The sequence below is a fragment of the Carettochelys insculpta genome, chromosome 9 (assembly GCF_033958435.1).
Source record: "Carettochelys insculpta isolate YL-2023 chromosome 9, ASM3395843v1, whole genome shotgun sequence".
Lineage (NCBI taxonomy): Eukaryota > Metazoa > Chordata > Testudines > Carettochelyidae > Carettochelys > Carettochelys insculpta.
The window spans coordinates 13,243,410-13,266,334 of NC_134145.1; the positions used below are offsets into that span (position 1 = coordinate 13,243,410).

The window sequence follows — 22,925 nt, forward strand, 5'->3', positions numbered from 1 at the left end:
TAGTTGTTACAGCTCTTCACAGGTCTGAAAAACTAATGTTTTATTAAAAAGCAACTATCAAAGTAGTCTGGTACATATTTACTCTTAAGACGTGGTAACCAAAACTGTTTTCATACCATTCATAGTAATTTCATATGACTCTAATTTGAGAATTTTCTCTTTGAAGAGCTGCTGTTGTATGTCACTCTCCAGATCATGTTGTCCTTTTGTAAACCATTCAAAGCACATCTGTGAATGAGAATGGTTATATAAGTGTAGGGTCCATATTTTGAAGATCAAAAGACTTTAGTGTTTTGACCCTGCTTTTTCAAATTACGTCAGACACTAGTCAGGAGCGCACAAAAAACCCTTTTGTTAAAACATTCAGCAGCCTATAGTCACCTGAAGTGCATTGCTATGGGACGCAGCATAACTGTACTGTACGTCAGCATAACTCAGATACGAGTAGACTTTCTTCTGGAGCAGAAGGTTCCGATTCTACACCAGGGCTCAGGTTCTTACACATTACACAACCCTGCAGTGCCGCATTACGTGTACCACGCAGGAGTGAAAGTAACAAGTTTCGTACAGGTACTGACCCATCTTAACTCCTCAGCTCCACTCTCTTCCCCAACAAAGAGTTGTGATGGGACATTAACTAAAAAAACAAGTGTAAGATGGAGTGCAGAGGAGAGTGGTGGCTCCGGACAGAAGGCTGCGAGGTGGTGTGTGTAGATATGGTGGCGATGAAGACAATGGTGGGAGCATGGAAGAGCTGAGGGCAAGAGGCAGAGTACAAGCATCAGGACAGGAGGCTGGAGGCAGGGGAGTTCAGAGCAAGGTGGGGGGAGCACAGCAGGAAAGATGAGGGTGGAAGGCTCAGGGCAGGGAGTGAAGCCATCATGTGGCCCTTAGTGCCTAAGCACCAGGGCTGGCCTGGTCTGTGGTTGCCAGTCTTTTACTAGTGCTATTCAGATAGAAGTTACAGCTCCAATACCACTTTTTGAAGAATAGAGAGCCTTCATCTAGTCTCCTGATCAACATTTCCTTTCACTAAATAAGCCTTAAACGTTCACGGCAATGTGCCATTTATTGTTAAACACATGATAGCTATTGATCCATTTACCTATACTGTCTTTGCAATAACAGAACCTAATGCATTAGCACTTTGTAAGGTATCTGAAGATACTATTTTCTACAAATGCATTTGTTGCGAGCTTAATATTAAATTCCATTCCCACTCCTAGATGCTGATCTCTTGGGCTTCTTACCTCTCGATCTAACTCACAAACATCTTGACCTGTCACAAGACATTCCCAGATTTCCCTGGCACGATTCCAACTCAAATAGAGGGTGGCTTCTTGCAGAAAAAATGCCAGAAATTTTAAATGTGCTTCTAAGTACTGGAAAGGGAATACAACAAAACAAAAACAAAACACAAACAAAAAAACCCTCAGTATTATCTTTCCAAAAGAGAACAAAATTAGAAATACATATTTTCGTTTTGTTTTTTTTTTTAAACACACAATTTTGCAAAGTGCCAAGAATACAAATCTGACTGATCCTGCAATGAAATCCATGTGCATAAAATACTGGACCTGTAATTACAATTTCTAATTTTCACCATTTTAAACAAAAGACCCTTTTTTCAGGCATCTTTTCAGAAAACACTCAGGTTGCTCTGGATCCCCATTGTCAGAGGTCTGTAAAATAATAGTTAGAAAAGCCATTTATCCAAATTCAGTTACAAAATCAATACTTCAAGAGCTGCAATGCATGTGAATCCAAGACCATCCTCCCCCCAAGTCACCACACCCTCATGAACAACTGCCCCACCCCCAGGGAGCACCCCCAGGCTCACAGCCACCTTACCCACTCATGCCACAGCTACATCCCACGATATCACACCCCCTTCTTCCACCTCCCCCTTGCCACAGCTGCCCCCCAGCACAGCATGCTCTGGCTGCAGTCTCTCACTTACAAGCCATGTGCCACAGAGGGGCCATAGCGCCTCCCTCCTCTCCCCCATACGAAGAGGAAGTGAGGGACCATGGTGGGGCTACTGAGGGAAAGGGAAAGTAGAGGGTCAGGCGAGGTGGAGAAAGCAACCACATTCCTGCTGCAGCAGCAGCAGCTCCAGAGCTCTCCTCTCTGCCTGTGCCAGGGAAGGTGGGCAATTGGGGGCCTGTACTCACCCCACCCCCCAGCAGCTGCAGCCCCTGGCCTGCTCACTGTGTACTCCCCAGCCCCTGCCCAGCTGCCAGTCATGCACAGGAAAGGGGCATGTCATGCACACACCCTAGCAGGGGGAGCTGCTACAGCAGGGTGACCAGACATCCTGTTTTCACTGGGACATTCCCTTATTTAAGCTGTCTCACAGGCATCCCAACTTTAAGAAAATGGGCAAATTGTCCCATATTTTGCCAGGCTCCTGTTCCCTGGTACCCGGTGTCTCGGGGCAGCAGCCTCCACTGCAGGCAGATGTCCAGTACTCTGGTGCCCCGTGGCTTGGGGCAGCAGCTCCTGCGGCAGGGGAGCTCCACTGTGGGGGAGTTGCCTCATTCCCTAGCACACCATGGTGGCAGCCCCTCTGCAGGTGAACTCCACCACAGAGTGGCTGCCTCATTCCTCGGCATCCTGTGTCTTGGGGAAGCAGTTCCTGTGGTGCAGAAGCTCCACTGTGGGGCAGCTACCCCGTTCCCCAGTGCGGCAGCCTTTGCTGCCAGGGATCCCTGCCACATGGCAGCTGCAACATTCCCTGCCCGCAAGGAGGCTGCAGAGCTGCTATCATCAGTACCCCCACCCCCAGCTAGGAGCTTGTGGTGCGACCCATCCTTTACTCCCTCTCATCGGAAGGCTGCAGAGCCCCCACCTCCGGTGCCTCACCATGTGGTCGGAGCCCCCCTTGCCAAGGAGCCCTGACATGGGACAGCAGCCCCCAGATTCTCCCACCCTGGAGGCTGGTGTCCCACATTTGCCATAGGGCAATGTGGTCACTCTATGCTGCTCCCTCAGGCCCTCTCTGCCAGCACTTCCCCTGCTTCTGCCAGTCCTGAGTGTTGTTCCCCCTGCCCCCCCCTGCATCAGCCTATTCTCTTGGTTTCCCAGCTTGGCACTACCTGAGTCCGGGGCCCATGTGTGCTGCCCCTTGACCTCTCCTTTCGCTACCCCTTCTCCTATCATCCTGCAGTCCGGGCAGGGGAAAGGGGCTGTCTATGCCTGGCTCCCTGCAGAGTGCTCTCAAGCAAAAGCAGCCTTTGCTGCTAGTTGCATTATGGCATCCAGAGATGCAAAGGAATCAGCATCAGGAGCCGCAAATGACTCCTTAAAGAGCTGCATGAGGCTCCAGAGCCACAGGTTGCTGACCCCTGCCCATAGCAGTAACTAGCCCAAGTCGCTACCTGTCATAAAAGAAGAGATCAAAGATGCAACAAATACTGTGCTGTAAGCGGTGTATGGAGATTCATGAATCTCTTTACTAGTTAAAAAAAACTGAGTTTTTAAGTAGGCTGTACGAGATTCGGCCATTTAAAATATGCCACCATGGCCGTGTCTACACTAGCCAAAAACTTCGAAATGGCCATTTCGAAGTTTACTAATGAAGCGCTGAAATACATATTCAGCACCTCATTAGCATGTGGGCGGCCGTGGCACTTTGAAATTGACATGGCTCATCCAGACAGGGCTCCTTTTTGAAAGGACCCCAGCAACTTCAAAATCCCCTTATTCCTATCTGCTCATAGGAATAAGGGGATTTCAAAGTTGCTGGGGTCCTTTCGAAAAGGAGCCCAGTCTGGATGAGCCGCATGGTGGCAAGCCGCGTCAATTTCGAAGTGCCGCGGCCGCCCGCGTGCTAATAAGGCGCTGAATATGTATTTCAGCACTTCATTAGTAAACTTCAAAACGGCCATTTCCATGGCCATTTCGAAGTTTTTGGCTAGTGTAGACGTAGCCCATTTGTCATAGAGGCTACCACCCCAAGGAAAGTTAAAAGATAGAATTATATTGAGCTTTATTACCTATTTCAAATTACAAAACACAATGCAGTTTTTGGAGGGAGAAAATGCATCATGTACACTGCATCTATATATTAACTATCAAATATTTTTATGTTATCCACTCTTCCATGCTTCAGCTGATTATGGCCTTTTGGTGATTGATAACAGTTCCATTTGAAATTGTCTAGAAACCAACAATAGAAAGCAGTGTTTAGTACCTCCCGGTAAGTATATCGGCCGTCCACTAACGTTGTTCCAACTAGTCCACCAGGACCTGCTACAGATGCAGCCAATCGATGACATGCTATTAGACTTCCTGTCACCAACTTCACTATCTCAAAATTTTTCTTCAAGTCTTGAATAATGCTCTTGGCAGAAATATTGAGAAAGACAGTGTAAGAAACACAGCAACACAACAGGCATAAGTAGAGATTTTGCCTTTTTAAAGGGAATTAGGCTTTTGTAAGCACTATCAAAACCGTCACCAGGGAGTCCTGAAAGTTCACCTGCATCCTCCCCCATCCATTTACAAACCATCACATAAGGCAACTGAAAAGCCAAAGTTTCCAACTCAAAACAATGCAAAGCACAACTTGGTAGTACATTGGAGCCATTTAGTTCTATTTTCTAATGGTTGTAATTGATTTTATTACTTCAGTCAAAAGTCAACAAAAAACATTTACCTCAAATTTGTCAGTCAGGATCACTTATAGTTTATAGCACAGAAAGATATCAAAACAGAAAGCAGTCAAGTAGCACTTTAAAGACTAGCAACATAGTTTATTAGGTGAGCTTTCGTGGGACAGACCCACTTCTTCAGACCATAGCCAGAAAGATGATAAAGTGAGCCAATTCAAACTTATCTCTTTTGATGCAGCTATCTGCATACAGTGGACAGCACAGAGTATTAAGGAATTACAATTTTAAAATTAAATTGTTAAATTACTACCTATACATTAAAAAGCCTCAATTCAAATGATGCCGTAAATTAATGGATATTTTAAACCTCAACTTTGTCATAAAAGCAGAAGATTGAGGGATGTAACTGTGCTTCCAAAATATTTCTGCAAGTGCCTTACCTTATCTTGCTTTTGGTATGTTTGTTTAATAAACGAACGTGTGATTTCATGGAGCTGACGCAAAGCTGGTACCACCCACACAAACTGGGGATTATGATGTTGGGATGACTAGCAATAAAAAGTTAACATTATTACACTCATGGCAGGCTGAACAATCTTGTAATTGTTTCTTGTAAGAATACTAGAAGCCCACTTATTAACATCCATGACCCAGCTTCAAGATAATTGTTTTCCTTCATAAATCTAGAGTCCTTGGTTCCCATCCGTTGCTGGTCTCAGTTTTCACAATTACACCAGAAAACTGAGGAAGGGCATGGCTGGGGAAATCAGTTGTTCACTCAATGAGATATTTTAGGAACAACAAGGGGCCCTCTGATAGTTTTGCAAGAGAACCTAGGATTTCATCCTGCCACTACCTTCATCTGTCAGGTGCACTGAGCACTTTGTAGGACTGAGCCCTTTGGAGGATTTATGTTCTTTCAAGTTTGACAAGAAGGCAAAGTACCTTAGCACCTCAATATCTGTTAAAAAGCCCTTGTGGATGATGTTGGATAGACTTAACTTTCTAAGTGTAGTTAAGCATGAGAGAGTACAACTGAAATAACAACAAGCTCCCTCTTTTAATGCCACATTTTGGACTATGGAACAAGGCCAGATGCATTCAGGCACGCCTAAAAGAGGAAAACCTCTCCTCGCAACAGCATGATACCACCCAGGAGACATCTTAGCAGTTTCAGTTGAAAAACAGGTTCTTACATACCAGAAGACAGTTTTCATGCCTATTTCTTTAAACAAAGGACATTACTGGGCTTTAAAAGCCAATTTGTATTTTGAGACTTGTCTAACAGACAAACCAGAAAATATGATTTACTCTTTCAAAGAAAAGGCTGTAATATTTGATATGAAAGGGACACAGTCAAAATACTGACATATATTGATAATAATTCCCCCAAAAAGTCTAACCATGAGCCAACCAAGTTTCCTCCAAAACTAATCACTCCTGGGCCTGCAAATGTGTTTGAAATGAAGATAGGAGACTTGTGATAAGTCTTATGGAAAACAATTTGGCTCACAAAGTCTTAAAGTCTCCCCACCAAACTCTTTCAAGGTATGAACTTACAAATACGACATATGTCAAATACCAAGTCATTTGAAAGAAGCTGTTTATGTTGCCTGAGCCACTCTTTTTAGATACTATGCCATTATGAGGGGTGGGGAGAAAGTAATTTTACGAGAAACAAACCCTCTTAATATCTTCAATGCATTTGATGATGTAGCTCCTTTTGATCGCTTCCTTTACTGCATATGCATCACTAAGGATTGTCAGATGTTCCTCCAAGGCTTGCTGAATTAGACTACAAGGTAATGTTGGAAGATGAGCCAGTTCCCAAAGCACCTCTAGGACCTTCAAGAACAGCATAAATAGTCAGGGATACTAGTATTTACAAAAGAGCTGCAACTCTATTCTTTATCTTACGAATGGAGGATTTTATTTTTCCATGCCTTTCCAGTGGTTGTCTCAACTCGTGCTTCCCGACCAATACGTCCTATCAGGCTCAACAGTTTTTGTCGCACTCTGTCACTCTCGGTCTCCCAGCTCTGCAGGGCAAAAAAAAATCTCTATTACAGCAGCAAATATGCCATCAAAATGCAAAGTTTAATGTAACTGATTCCATCTGTTTTACTGCAATTCCACTAATTAATGTAAGCGACAGTTTCAACACATGCCATGACCAGCTTGATTAGATGTGAAATCTGTTTCACCAGCACCAAACACTGTTCTAAAAAACTTATCACTAGCGATTAGAGGAAATAATCAAATCTTTCCTGAACATGCTATAGCACTAAGAACACATTACATGGTTAACACCAAAGTTAAAAAAAAATTAAAAATCAACAGCACAATGGGAGATAAGTAATTTAAAACTCAATTTAAACTTCTGAAAGAAAAGTAAATACAAATTTATTTTCAAACACATTTGTAGACTACATATTGCAAAAACATCCCTCTTTTAGTAAGAAATTTAAAGTCAGATAAAGACTTACCTTCTGAATAAGAATAAACAGATGATTAAGTTGATCGGAGCTGAATTTCACAGCAGCTGCAGCAATAATAGTATGTATGTTTTCAATCACAGTAGATGATTGTCCTGACTAAATAAGGGGGGAGGAAATGAGAGACACAAAAGCTAGTTCTTTGCAAGAACCAAAAGGAGGAGAAAATTAAGACTGATTTTACTGTACACATTATATCATGTAAAGCCTACAGATGTCTGAGTAACAATAGATATAAATGAGTATGATCATATCTCAGGAAAGTAGATCTTTAGATAATTATTCTGGAACAAGTTGGGACAGTATTCTCCAAATCTACCAAACCCTCAAAGGTGGTTTTAATGTTGTCCAAAAGGAAACCATTTGTACCTATTAGAAGTGCTATGTTAACTGCAAATATTCTGGGTGGATACTGTATGCCAGGGGCAGATGACCTTATATTAACTGTTCACTCCTCTTTTGGAAGTATTTTCCATTTCAGTGTTTAACCATTTTAAGAAATAGGAAAAGATAGGCCAACACAAGTACTTGCAGGATTTCCACATCCTATTGGCCACCATTGCAGAATTTTGATTGTCTCAACTAAAGTAGGATGGTGGAACCCACAGAAGAAAAATGAAGAACCATAATATTTATAAATCCACTGCATTTACAGCTGTCAGTTGACTGCTTGTCAAAATGTTCAGTCTAAAATTACAGGGAAATGCTTCAGCCTTAGTATCTGCCTGTTTAAAGGTTATCTGCAATTGCCTGGCACCACCACACACACCCCAATGGCAGAGGTACTCTATCCATAGCAACATCCATTTTCCAGAGCCATTCACGGAAGTTATGTGCATATACAGATTTTTTTTTCTGTTTGTGAACATTAAGATTCTGTAGGTGCAGGTATCAGAAAGCACCACTGAAACTACTGGGATTCCATCCTGGGGAAATTTCTCAGAATCCCTGAATCTCACATAGCCTGCAAACACTCACCAGCCATATCGATAAGAAACTTTACTTAAAATCTTCTCCCACCCCAGTCATCAGCTTATGTTACCCAGTAATGCATGAGAGATGAAGCGGGCTTTGCAGAGTAACCAGAAAGTTACCAGATCCAGGTTCTGGGGTTGGCAACAGTGGTAGAAGTAAAATCCAGAATCAAAGGTTCTCTCAGAAAATAACTTGTCAACTGCTCAGTCCCATTTACAGTGGGGGAGCTGCAGCTGAAGTACCTCCACTGACTTCAATTGTGGCAGTATCCATGACTCCTGAGTTGAAACTCACTGCATTGCTTAGAAGCACAGAATGAGCCTAGGAAGCTTTGACCATTCCTCTGTATCTGCCTCCCTTCTCTAGGCATCTTCTTGTATGTGCCTCTCTAGACCCAAAACCCTAACCTCGTTTGCTATGCTTCCATCCCTTCCTCAACACCAGGCTTCTTCCAGGTGTTCCGTACATCCCAGTCATCCTGCCAAATGTCCATGAAGTAATAAAGACAAGCATGACAACAAATGAAACCCACAGCTGAACTGCAGCACTAGCTCTTGCTTCTTGGTGCAACCCACTCTCTCCATTTATACACACTGAGAAACTGTTGTGCCACCACCTCCCAGGTCATTGAAAACACAGGAAATGTCACATGAATACTACCCTGCACAGGATGTGAAAACAGACCAATTACATAGTGCTCATCTGAACATGCTGTAGTGAATTCACCAGACAAGCTATTGACACCAGCTTCTTTACACTGTACACTGGGAATTTTGAATAGAACTTGTTTGCTAAATAGCAAATGTAGATTCTTCAGCTATTGTAACCTGGAGAAATCAATCATGTTACTGCTTCCTACTAAGAATTCATATCCAGATATTAACAAGTATTCTAGTACTGAAGGTCCTCACACACCATTCACACCAAAGCAATGGCATACAACGCCTATCTAGAAAGGCCTTGGGACACGAAATAGAGGGAAGAGATGGACAGGCAGGAAAATTTAGTGGGTATGAAGTCTTCCGCTATGAGAGTAAGGCTTCCTTTAACTATACGTGTTCCCAACCACAAATTCAGTTAAAAATCGAAGTCTTTCACCTACAAACACCTAGTTTCAAATGCAGGGTACTCTTCCTACACACCCTGCCCCCCCAAGCCACTTAAGTTTACCTGTATTCTCCAGATTTTAGTGAGCTCATCCAAAGACAATTTGCTGCCCAGCAGTTCAATAATTCCCTTTATGCGGTCACAGTACTGTGCTTGGTCTATATTACCTAAATAGAACAAAATAGCTCAGCTAAAATTTTTGAATATCACAAAAGTGAACAACATAAGTCGTAGCAAGAAACTTGATACTTTATTTTAAAGCAAGAGGGTCAACTTGAAAAGTCCTATTTCTATCTGAAAATTCTATATTTATTATTACAGGTAATTCTTAAGATTACTAAAAGAAAAAAATATGTATCATTTCTTTGTTTAGCTTGTTTTCATTATATAGTTGACAATATATTGCATCTAGTCAGTTTCAGTGCTTTGAAAAAACCTCACATCCTCCCCAATTCAGCAAATGGTAACTAATAATGCCAGGAAAGCTGAAGGTGCAGCTGAAAGACAGCAGCAGACAAAAAAGGATGGGTCCTTCAATATGCTTAGTGGTGGTATTTTCAGAACCCTTCTAAATTGTCAAAACACTGTAGAAAAACCCAGGGTACCTCTTTATAAAGAGTGTGCTAACAGAAAACAATTTTAAGAAGTCCATTTGACCATCCCTTGAAGCCTATAAACAACAACATTTCTTTAGGGGGTCACAATATGAAAATTGATAAAAATGCTTACCTTCGAGTGCAATTGATAGAACAGAATTTTCTACTAGCCAGTTTAATAATCGGTCTGTATCTATTGCATTCTTTACAGATTTGGAGACAGTGCTGTCTTCTATTAATTTGGTTACCTATGAACCACAGAAAGTGAAAACTGTTGCTGAGTTCTGTACATTGATCACATACTCTCACACTCCCTCCCGCCCCCCAGGCACACAAAGCCAATTGCATAAGCACCAGAGGACTTTAACACTGTACTCTCAAAGGCCAGTTATTAAGAAGAGAAAAGCCTGCTGGGTACCATTATCATTATACAAATTTCCTAACCCCATTCTGTCACAGACAGGAGAGCCCTTCTGCACAACAAATTTCTTTAGAATTTTATTCTTGCAGAAGTTCTTTTTGTGGCACCAGATTTGTTCTCTATTTCCAGCAGTAAAATATTACACTTCAGCTCACTCTAGTGACAGAGGTGGCCAGAGTACAAGTTTTGGATGAAACCCAAGATGCTGCATTTATATAATTTCACAAGGAATGCGATACACTTATGATCATGTACCCAAGACCAATGACTCAAGATTGATGACAAACACATTTCAAATCAGTAACTCAAATCACAATTGACAAAGGTTAAATATATCCCAGAAGTACGAAATGAGCCAAGAAAGCCTTCAAATACCTTTAATTTGGTGTGTTTAAAAAGTTCTTGGGATAGTATTAAAATATACCTGCTTTGGAAGAAAGAACTGAATGATGTACTCAAGTGACAAGCTGGTGAGGCTGAATTTAGAATGTGTCTTTTTAATGCAGTTCCACATGAGGAACAAAGCTTTTGCTAGCTCAGCACAGCCTTTGGTATACATTTAAGATTTATCTTGCTATGTGGCAGAGACTACTGCTCACAAATGTAGCTGAAATAATAGTCCTTAGAGAGGCCAATATGACTTGGCCTCTTTCCGAGGAAACCACAACCCTTGCATCCACTGCTAATTTGCAAAATAATTCTTGTCAGACTGACTCCCTTTGTCTTTACTTGGAACTAAGGCTTTCCTAAGGCCAAATACGTTATTTAGAACCATTCTGCCCCCTTGCCTTTCAGACACTATTTTTGGTACAGCAAGAGAAGCCTGTCATATGCAAACAAAAATTCAAACTTACTTCTTTGAGGGAATTCATTTTTGCACTGAAGTGGGGAGATTTTAGCATGCGCAACAGAATGTCCAATCGTAGGTCATCCACCACAGTTACCAGGTCAGGTTGGAAGCGCATACACAGTAGCTTTATAGCAGACAGGAGTTCGGGAATACTAACTAGCCTCTGTTAAAAATAAATATTTAGTAATGACTGTACAGTTTTTTAGACATTTTATTTTTAAGCACAAGTTCAGTCATGTTTTAGATTTGGATACGAGACACCCAAAGGGTAATAACGATGACCTGGAAAGGTTGCTTGATTAACAATTCACAATACAAAGTATTTCTGTGAACATACAGAGAAACATTACTCACACTACTGGAAAGAATCACTGTGAAGACAAAGCTTGAGGAGTAAAGAAGAAACTTCTGTTGAAAGCTAAATGTGCTAAAATGTTCTAATTTGTACTTTACATATGTAACACTGACAGACAGGATTGAACCATAAGGGCTAAAGCTCTGTGCCCCAACACATGAGATAAAGGCTAGCTGGCCCCCCAGCCCAGGTTGTAGATCAGAGACTTCACTCTGCCTTGCATGTGCTCTCAGTGCCTCTCGGGTTATACATATTTTGCACCTATTGCCATTCTTTAAGTGCATGAACAGTGACATTTCCAACATATCACCACGATATGACACTGGGAACACTAATGGGCACCTAAAAGAAGCACAGTTATGCACTTCAAGCATGGCACTGCAATGTACACAGCGTAGCTGCTCTCCGTCAGTGGGGAGAGGATCTCTCCTCTAAGAAGATAAAACCATTCCAAACAAGGAACAGTAGCTTTGTTGATGCAAGACATTTCCCACCAACAAAGTGCTGTTCAAGCAGTTACTTTTCCAATCAGGAAAACTGTAGTCAAAGGTGTATTTTTTCAGACGCTTGGCCAAGAAAAGTTTTACTGGTCAAACTGTTGTGTAAACATAACCTAAAATGATCTTAAGACAAAACATTACATGGCTCTCATTAGCAACAGATCACAAACTCAGTACAATGCAGAACACAAAGTGTCACATGATGATGAAATCACACAATATCTCCTGATAAAGAAACTTTTAGAAACAAAATATTTATCTGTAAACAGCAAAGCAGCCACATAGGACTCAGATTTTTACATATAGTTAGACACTGCTCCACCTAACTGATTTAGGAGAAAGTCTTTTAGCACAAGACCTAGATACCTAAGTCAATTAGGCATTGCAAAACTCAGTCGAATGCCTAAACACCTTTAAAAATTTAGACTAGAGGGCCTAATGCTGAACAGTACTAAGCACCTTAAATAAAGTCAACTAGAATAGAAGGTATTCAGCACCTTGCACGACTGGACCCTGGGAAACAAGTTGCGTAACTATGATGGACCAGTCTTTTTAGACAGGATGATCTAAAACTGTAAAGTGGGTCCAGGTGACCACAGCCTACACACTAGCACAGTCTTCTGTTACAAACATTCTCAGTCTAAATTTAACTCAAGTGATTCTTTCCATACAGAAACTAGTGTAATTGGTTCTCAAGTTACGAGACAGCACTTTAGGCATTTGTAGTAATTTCTACATGTACATTTGATGTAATCAGAATGTTTACCTTGTCTTTTAGATCCTTCTCTTCCACATTCTGTACATATTTAATCATTTTATGAATGACTGGATCCAACATGGGCTAGAGATTTGGAGAAAATACAGAAAATTATTTTGTGTTCTACAGAGAGAGTCAAGTTACTTGGAAGATTTGGTTGCAGTAAAATGAAATGAAATAGTTTCTCTCTCTAAAAAGGTCAAAACAACCTGATGTCACATTTTACTTGAATACATAAGCTACTGCAAATATCAACAAACCAGCCACTGGTACAACTGAGAATGAAATAATGAAAAGAAAGAAGCTATTTTTTTCAGATAAATTAACAGCAGCCTAGGAGGTATCTGGTAAAGAGAGCTAATCTTTTCATCACATGACACTAGCTATCTGTATGTACAATGAAGTCAACCTGACATCTAGTGGTTTCCTTCCCCCTTTAAAGAAACTGAGTACACACTTTTCATCTCTTCACCTTTTTTTCATCTTAGTGCTGAAGCCTTGAATACATATGTCACGATTTCAGAATAATTGTACCTATAACCTCCCCATCTCCATGGTTCACTCCAGGAGCGGCCATTGAAGTCCTATGCCTCCAGTCACCTCTTGTTTCTGAACAGGGGCACTTGTGCCACTCCATTCTGACCAGGGAGTTTTAAAGTTACACAGCTCTTATGTTATATTGCAATACTCCCAGGAAGCCAGTCTGCCTAATGGATAGCACCTATATGTTGCTTTCTTTCAGAAGGCTGTGAACAGTGTATTACCAGCAGCTTCAAGTTCCCAAACAGCTCATACTTTGGAAGCACATTTATTCTTAAAGGTGAACACGTTACAGAAAAAACAAAAACAATACATAAATTTAAACGTAACATACTAGGAACCACTCACAAGTCTTAAGGATACTGGCAAGCCACAGTCTTTCCATCCATTTCACGAGAACTGGGACCCACCACTTTTTGGATTAGAAAGAAGTCCCCAAACCAGTTTAAATCCAACCTTACCATTTCAAATGCCATTTCTTTGCAGGAACCTCTCCTGATTGTTCAGTCTCAGTGACTCACCTTAACCACACTCATTGTTTTTAGATCCTGCAGGAGCTTTGGTAGCTCTTCCCAATGGAGATTACAAATCATATATAAGTTGTTCTTAAATTGAATTAAATGTCTCTACAGATACAGCATGGGGTTGCGATATCTGCCTCAACTTCCCCAAGGGTTTGTAGATCATAGATGTTTCTCTAGCAATTTATTTTCTAGCTCATGCTCACAGACCCACACTAGGTCTCATTCACAAAGCTAGGAGTCTGAAGTACAAGGCACACATTGGGGCAGATTCTTGTCATGCCTGTTTTACCCTGGGATAGTTCAAATGAGTGCAATGGAGTTGTTTCTGATTTACACGCATGACGATCAGGAAGCTCAGGATTAACATCAGTAGCAAATGAATATGAATGTTCACACTGTGTAAACCGAGATGTTAGGCTGAGGTTTACAAATGATTTTGAAAATCTCTATTCTCTTGAGGAACAAATGGCACATACGGTCTCTTTGTCCTGGATAGCTCCACTCCACTGTAACATGCAGAAGCTTCTCTAATGTGCACAGCACTGCCCCACCCCAGCCCTGATTTGTGGAGGAAGTATGTTGAGAAAGCTTCTACAGTTTTCAAAAACTGACATCTGAACACATTGGCTATTAGCCATAAGTTATGAAAGACAACTGATTTCCTTAACCCCACATCCTTTTGTGGGCAAATACTAATTTTAGATGCATTCACAAGATATGCCCCTCAAACCAACAGTAGCCTATGCAAAATGAGTACCCCACACCTTAAACTAGATATATTGAAGTTTTAAAATTAGCCATCACTTTGACATTAAATTAGTGACAAAGTAATTCGGTTTTCCATGTTAACTTATGATTCTTATGTCAAACTTAAGTACCAATAATGTCGCCGTCTGGATGTCATTTTTAGATATCCATTTTAACACAAGAAAATTAATAAACTTGAGAACAACATAGAAGTGGGTTTCAAAAGGTTTTTTCCCCTACCATCTGCATGTAACTCATAAAAAAGGAGTTTTACCTGAACTACAGGACAGTTGAGATACTCCGCGCAAACCCCCAATGGCTGAACTAATGAGGAGACTGCCTGGAAGAAAGATAGCAGATATTTAGGCACAGACATAGTAATCCCTTCAGGACTGATGATTAAATTCTTTAGCACATAGGTGAACGTTTACAAGCTGCATGTATCATACCTCCTAATTATCCTTCCACTGCTTCCAATTTTGTTTCAGCACTGAAGGGACTTCGATTTGTCACAATCTCAACACAGCCCAAGGAACAAATTAGAACATCCAGCACGCAGCAAGTATTGCATACTTTGCTTGCGAACAAAAAGGACCTTTCCAACTTCCAATGGTTTTGGTCATTTTATAGTTCAGTTATTAGAGTGTTAATGGTCTGTTTTGAGCCAGATGAAAGAGAGAATAAATGTTCTGATGGTTCACTCTGCAGCTCCGTAAATAAGAATGTGCATTCCCTGGCGGAAAGCCACAAAAGAGCAGCTCTTTTCCAAATACAAAATCCACCTTCTTCATGCATCCTGTAACACTATCTGCCACATAACTTCAAGAGAGTAGATTTCTATCTAGGACCTAATGCTGAAGAGTGTTCCTTATGCAGAACAGTCACACAAGGATTTTAATTCACATATGGAATGACTATAAATCTTGAGATCCAAGGCTTCCAAGTTTTACAAATTTTCAAGTAGAGTGAAGGAAATTCACTCGCTATCATGATGTACCCAGATTAATTTCCTCCAAAGAGGCAATGACTTAGTTTTACTGAGATACTGACTTATCTAACAAACTTTAAGTATCCCAAGTCAAAAATTCACCTTCTTAAGGTGTTACTAGTAAGTTATGAGAGAACTGATAGCAATCTAAACATACACTCTCCTTCTGTCATTTGTTTAAAACTATTTACCTCCCCTTAATAAGAAGTCAACCCACTAAAAAGGAGTAGCATTCTCCAAATTTGTAGTTCAATTGCTGATGATGAAGACGTTACTTTACTAAGTAAGTTTGAAATAATGTGCCTCCTCTCAGTACTCTGGTCCTCAAACATAACTTAGATTTGAAATCTGTCATACACAAGTCTTCTAGATTACATTCAACACCAATCATTAAGCTTTGTGAACCTAAGATCCCATATGATTTATGCAGTCAGTAAACATGTGAAATTTTGATGCAAAAATTAACATATTAAGAATAATGTGCATAGATCTCCAGATTAGAAAGGCCCGTTGTAATCATCTGGTCTGATCTCTTCTGTAACACAGGTCGTAGAACCTTCCCAAGGTAATTCTTAGAAGATCTTTTTTAGAAAAAGATCCAATTTTGATTTAAAAATTGCCAGTGATGGAGAATCATCCATAACCCTTGCTAAAATGACCCAATGACTAATCTTACTATTAAAAATTTATACACCCTGAATTTGTCCAGCTTCAACTTGCAGGAAAAAAAAGCCACATTATACTTTTGTCTGCTGAACTAGATATAATTATTAAGTATCTATGCCTCATTTAAGTACTCACACTGTTACCAAGTGAATCCTTAACTTTCTTTTTGTGACTGTGATTAGATTCATCATCTTGGGTTTGTCAGTATAAGGCATTTTTTCTAATCCTTAGCCATTATCATGGCTCTTCTCTCAAGCCTCTCCAGTTATGATATTTAACATCCTTCTTGAATTCTGGACATCAGAACTAGACACAGCTTTCCAGTAGCTTTGGAACCTAGCAAAAATAACTTCTACTCCAACTTGAGATTAGCTCTTTTGGCCACAGCATGGCACTGCGCGTCCATGTTCAGCTGATTCTCCACCATGATTCTCAAGTCCTTTTCAGAGTCGCTTCTTCCCCACTGAGTAATTATAGTCTACATTTTTTCTTTTTGGATGTATTCATTTATGTTTAGTTATATTAAAACTTTACTTGCTTGCACCCAGTTTATGTAGTGATCCAGATCACATTAGTGACATGCCCTCTTCATTATTTATATTCCTCCCAACGTTTGGCTCATCTGCAAACTTCATAAATTATGATTGTATTTTCTTCCATTGGTAAAAAGACAAACAAAACAACTTCTTTAAAAAATAATTTACACATGTGAACAATTTCCCCTCAAGTTACAATGCAGCTGCTTCAGGGATGAATGTTAAACTATGTAACAATTTACACCCACTTAACACTGGGCTGCTGAACATAAATACACAAATCATAATTAATTCAGAATGCCAGTGCTCATAATTACACTCATCTGGGTTGATTCATGGAATCTATGGCAACAAGTTACCAAAGACTTAGTTTTGATTCAAGCAAAAGATGACCATAATGTGTTCCAGAACTTTTAAGAGCACAGTAATAGGGTACACCTAGCTAGTTAGGATGCAGCAAACTAGTAAGCTGTAGATGCACATCCCAGGTTGTAGTGTGTCAACTCTCTGAAGAGACAAACTCTTAAGTCTCATCTCAAATAAAATTTCCTCATCTCCATTAAGTCACAATACCAAAGAAATCCCCCAGTATTCTTTTTTGAGCACTGCTTCAGTACTGAAGAAAGTTCTTTGCATCAAATTATCAGTATCCCTTGCTATAGAATATTAACTTATAAAGAAAGAGGCATCAACAGCAGATTAACTTACCCCAAGTTCAATATCTTCTGAACGGAGTTTAGACTGAATTGCTGAAAATCCACCCAACTCAGCAAACTGCGAAAAAGCAATAGCAAGGTAATGAATTACAGACTGCCTTTTAAATGCAATTAAAGCAAATCACATTTACACTTGGAGTGCATAAAGCTTTGTTCTCCAATGATCATCTCTGAAATATGAATTCAAGACAAGTTGCTTGAGATATCAACAATTATCTTTCACAGTGCAATTTTAAGTTTAAGACTTCTGCTTTCATGCCTATCTGATGGGTGACTGGGGAAACGCAACATATTGTTCCACGGGAGTCTTGGCTTCAAAAGCAAGCTTGCGACTGTCCCTCTTATGAAAGAAGAGCAAGGGAAAGAAGGCTAGAAGATCCCCCAGGGGACAAGCAGAGGGACAGCAAGCAGGTCACATCTCTAGGGCATTCCCTAGCAGCTGTTTGCAGCCTCTGAGGTGACTTCTGGTCTTCCTGAACCGAAGGATACTAATGAGAAGTGCAAAGATGAACAAAAGGGGAGTAACCCAGCATGACTGCCTTGGCAAAGACATTACCATCTGTGTTGGGAGGGCTTAAAAGCATAAAACTGACTAGGATGACAACTGTGTAGAGCAAACAGGACTATGAAGAACCACTTTGGAAAGTAAGGAATTAAAGTAACAGATACCAATATTCTATCAACAGCAGTTCTGAGTTTAGTTTTACCTACCCTGTTTACAAGATCCACCAGCCACCCATGAGGTTCCTAGACAATTTAAACAAAAAGTTAATTGGCAACATATTTTAAAACAATATGTGAAAGGCAGAGTGCTGAACTTAGCTTTTGGGATAATTAGCTTCATGTATGCGCTACAAATTCAAATATATTAATACATTTGTTCTACTCCTTTACTTAGTGTAGTTAGAGCTTTGGGTAGCTCTTTTCAGTATCATCCTTTTATGAACAACACCCTTGATCCCTAATCATGAATTGTGGCAACATTAAGCTATGTGTTTAATGACTGGCACACAGCCATAAGAACAAGTTATCAGCAGTATGCAATACTACCGAAGAACTTTCCTTGAATTTTGGCTAAGTTTACTTTCACAATCCATGAACTCTCTTTTTAGCAACAGTATTACAACCACAGACTAAAACCTTATTCATCCAAACACAATGGGTACAGCAACCACATTAGCAATGCAAGACTCAAAATGCATCTCAGAGTGCCACCACCATGATCTGAAGGATCTACCTTCAGGTGGGAGAGACTGAATGAACATGGAGAGTTGATCAGGTTTGGACTGTCTACTCAGACTGCTAATGAGAGAGTTAATAAAGAAGGTGGTTTTGTGACATGGACACTAGCACATGAGCATCTGGATGAAAGTAACTATATCATTTTATATAGCAAAAGCTAGAGATTTTAGATGGTTGTTTGTTTGTTTATTACTGAACTAATCGTATTAAGGGTAGATTTAGAGAGGAATGGACACCAGCTTTCAAAACCAGTCCCTCTGGAAGGACATTGTCACAAACACAGAGAATGCACTTCTCAAGAACCACCAAGTTTAGTATTCAAAAAGGCGCTTATAAAAAAACATTAAGATTCACTTCCGTTATCCCACATATGCATTTTCATACATTGCCTAAACTTTTTATACTCATAAAGCATATCTGATGTATAAAATAAACTTGAAAATATATACGATCACCTTCTGGAAAGTGGAGATGGGTGAGAGCGCATACAGATTTCCTTCTCCAAAGACGTCTGCCCAGCTTCTCTGGCATACCTTCATTCGATTTTTGAAATGGTATTCATTGTCAGGGTTAAAAGCCTTGAAACAAACAAATACGTAAAAAACACAAACATGTCTTATTTGTGAGTCTCAGAGACAGATCTTTTTAATACTTGACTTCAATAGCTGAACAGTTCTTGAACCTAGCTATTTTTTTCCAAGTGAAAGAAAAATTAACAGTTTAGCATGGATAGCAATCCATTTAATGATACTAAGTACTTAACATATATAGTATTACAATCTCCAACAATCCTGTGAGGCAGGTAGAAATTCCTTTATTGATTTTCGTTTTGAGAGAGAGGGAGAACAGACAGAGGTTAAAGCCATTTGCATGTGACAACACCACTGTAAGAGCAGGGATTAAAAGACAGACGTTCCTGCCTCTCAGGACCATGGTCATTCTTTTGACAACATAGCTTCTTTTGAGCAGAGCTACAGGTTGAACCTCTCTCATCTGGAACTCTTATCCAGCAAACTCTGTAATTTGACATGATTTTAGTTAGCTGGATAACCACTTACCATGGGCGTGACCAAGTTTCCCCGAGGTCTCGAAGTTTGTTTAGAGTCAATCCTGGCTCTCAGTGTTCTGTACCGTTATTTAGCTGCACATTACCACTAAATGTTTTAAGAGCCCAGTAAGCAATGGAAGTGTTGGTAATATACTAGAATATAGTGACCTCCCATTGTCTGGCAAATTCTCTAGTCCAGCACCGGTCAGGTCCCAAGGGTGCAGGACAAGGGAGTTTCAACCGGTACAAGCAAAGCTTTGTCAAAACTGACTAAACTTGAATGCTAAACTTGAAATAACTTAAAGAAGGATGATTTGTTGTTGGGTGTTTAAGATGGACACCCAAAAACTGACACGTAAAAACACCCATTCACTTTTTAATATTGTGAGCACAATTTGAGTTCATGACAAATGTAAACAGCAACAGAAATCTTAAAAGTGACAAGAGCTTTCCTGAAGATTGTAAAAAAGCAATCTACAATTTTTAAGAACTGATTTCTACAGACTTTCATATTAATAGAATTTAATATGCATTAGTTTGATCTATAACTTCTGTTCTCTTTCCAAGTGAGTCAAATGTCTCCTTGGATACAACATATTGTGAGATTGCATGATATAGATACAATACCATAGTAAGCACACCCAGAAGGCCAACAGGAATTGGGTCTTGTTTTACTCTTTCTGCGACCAGATCTACTAGCAGCATCAACATGTTGTAGATTCCCTCATGGATTTCAGTACCCCATTTGTGAACAGCACTTGACGTCAGCAGCTACCAAAATGAGAAAGATGCATCAATCTCTGGCACTGATTCTTATTTTCAGAACAACAGTTTACTCTAACAAGACTTGGTAGTAGTACTCTAGTATAAATATTTATTATATTCCTTAGACAGCAGCAAGGAAAGAAAAGCAACAATGGTATTTATAATTTCACCATTTAAAAACTTCTTAATTAGAAAAAGGGTACATTATCAAAATCACTACAAGCTTGGAAAAGTTTTGAATGCACTATTGAAGTGAAAGATACGTAAAGAATATTTTTAATGAATTGGGAGTGCAACCTTAAATTGCCATGTTAGGCTAAACTGATAACAGAACTACATGGTTAGAAGTTCCTACACTAGGTTTTTAAAACCAACAAAGAGAAATTAGATAAACTTAACCAGCTGTGTGTGAAATAGTTGCATTTCAATTACTAAGCTTTGCTCTTTGCAGTTATAAAAGACTAATTTATTTTTTAAGATTTTTTTAATAAGCTACGTGCATTAAGCTTCGTAAGTGGCCTATAAATATTTGAGTAAATGTAACCTAGCAGAACACATTAAACAAATTAAATCTTTCAGCTACCTGCTCATTTCTCCTCTCCCCTCCCTCACCCCACCTATCAGGATGTAAACTAAATGGGTAGAAAGAACCAGTGCTTAAAAAAGCACAGACCAGGACTCCAAGCCACTACTAATATGATTTTATTTTCTTAAAAACCTTCTACCTGAATTATAAATTTCTCCTGGAAATGATAGGATTTAATAACTGATGTATCTTTAGAAAATTATATATATAAATTATTCTTAATTCCCAAAAATACCTGTTAGTTTCAAAGGTATCTCCCCAGCTTAGACCACAGATGTGCGTGTAGCAGGGTAAGGCTGTCTGGGTACTATCAAACTTTACCACTTTCTTCATTGTTGTGATCATGTTGTGTAAAGGAAAAAGGGGCAATGGTATGAAGACAAACTAATAAAACTGAGGTAATGGAGCTGCTCATGAGGTTTGATATACCTTAGTATTTGGATTTGCTATTTTTAACTACTATTTGAAGTGAGCTTAGAAAAATCATTGTTTGGAAGGATGATTGAAAGAGATGGTTTGTGAGGAAGGATTTGAGATGGGGTGAGAAGTTGTAAAGCATGAAAGATAAGCAAGAAAATTCTCAGAGTAGGGACTGCTTAGGGTAAGCCCTGGATATCATCAGTGGAGCAGGGAAGAGATTGGCTTGGAGCAAGAATTAGTGGAGGACAGGGTCCAAATAAAATGTCAGGCAACCAGTACCGAGACAGGAGCAGGGCAGAGTTGTTCATAGCTTTGAAAGGAAGGACAAAGATCGAGACTGATGTGGAAGGAGATATGAAGCCAGTAAAGGTATTTTTAGTGCAATAGCCTGATATAGTCAGAGTGATAAACAAGGAACAAAGTTAGGTCGTAGGATACGGAGAAAAACTAGAATGAATATTGAGAACTGCTGAGTGTAGGAGTTTACAGTAGTCTGCAAGAAATCAAAGCATGGAAGAGAGTTTTGACAGTAAGCACAGAAAGGGACAAACTTTGGCTAAGCTACAAGAGACAGAAGTGGCAAGAATTAGGGATCTAATTGTGTAGGGTAATGGAGAAAGGAGCTGAGTCAAGCCCAACTCTCCAGATCTGTTGGACAAAATGATTATACTAGAACAAGAGAGGAAGACTGGTCATTAATACTAAAAATAATGCATCCCAATATCTTTAGACCTTCAAAACACTGTATTAACATATACCAGTTAAGGCCCTGATTCTGCATCTAACTCCAGATAGATGTTGGGATGCATCCATATGAAGGATTTCAATGCAGCTCTGCACAAATGCAGGATTGGGCTACAAGCATTCCATTGTACTGAAAAATTCATATGGCCCCAGTCACCATAATATCTCAGGCATACATCAGAATGGAACACAAACATACATTTCATGAATGGACTCCAAAAACACCTAAGTTGGGTTTGTGCACTTTTTATCGCCTTACCTTTTTAAATGCTTCAGGCATACATCTGTCCATGAATCTTTTGCAATTCTCATCAGAATCAGAAAGACCTTTTCAGAAAGCAGAGAGGGTATACAATTATAATTACCTCTGGTTGGTTACCTACAGCCTCATGGGCACTAGATCCCAAAGTCATGCTACTGAGGTCACAAAAGATGAGCTCATCAAATAAGGAGTTTGCAACACAACCTACTGGGATTAAATTACTCAAGCTGTACATCTTCCACAAAAAGGGACCGGAGAGCAAAGAAAACAAAATCTCTGGCCTTTCAGAAATTAGGGGCAGTTTAGTTTCCAAACAGTCCATCTTGTACAGCTAACATGGTGTTAACAGAATTTTGTCACTGTAAATATTTCTCCTTTCAACAACACAGCTTATGTTCTGATACTTGCATAAAATCATTCTTTCCCTGCTCATCCACCACCAAACATAAGCTCACATACAGCCTTGAGT

The 22,925-nt window shown here is 39.9% G+C and overlaps 1 protein-coding gene across 2 annotated transcripts in view; it reads right to left on the reverse strand.

The window, feature by feature from the left end:
* USP24 (ubiquitin specific peptidase 24) overlaps window positions 1-22,925 on the reverse strand; it is a 106,430-nt gene that overhangs the window by 58,484 nt on the left and 25,021 nt on the right. For both annotated transcript variants that reach the window (XM_075003525.1, XM_075003524.1), the window contains exons 3-19: window positions 22,454-22,521; window positions 20,307-20,450; window positions 19,087-19,209; window positions 18,101-18,136; window positions 17,382-17,447; window positions 14,758-14,823; window positions 12,682-12,756; window positions 11,065-11,223; window positions 9,923-10,037; window positions 9,257-9,360; window positions 7,103-7,210; window positions 6,560-6,655; window positions 6,300-6,461; window positions 5,057-5,164; window positions 4,196-4,345; window positions 1,251-1,382; window positions 117-228 (exon numbers count right to left, since the gene is read on the reverse strand). In XM_075003525.1, coding sequence (XP_074859626.1) covers window positions 117-228; window positions 1,251-1,382; window positions 4,196-4,345; window positions 5,057-5,164; window positions 6,300-6,461; window positions 6,560-6,655; window positions 7,103-7,210; window positions 9,257-9,360; window positions 9,923-10,037; window positions 11,065-11,223; window positions 12,682-12,756; window positions 14,758-14,823; window positions 17,382-17,447; window positions 18,101-18,136; window positions 19,087-19,209; window positions 20,307-20,450; window positions 22,454-22,521 — 1,824 coding nt within the window. The remainder of the gene's footprint in view (window positions 1-116; window positions 229-1,250; window positions 1,383-4,195; window positions 4,346-5,056; window positions 5,165-6,299; window positions 6,462-6,559; window positions 6,656-7,102; window positions 7,211-9,256; window positions 9,361-9,922; window positions 10,038-11,064; window positions 11,224-12,681; window positions 12,757-14,757; window positions 14,824-17,381; window positions 17,448-18,100; window positions 18,137-19,086; window positions 19,210-20,306; window positions 20,451-22,453; window positions 22,522-22,925) is intronic.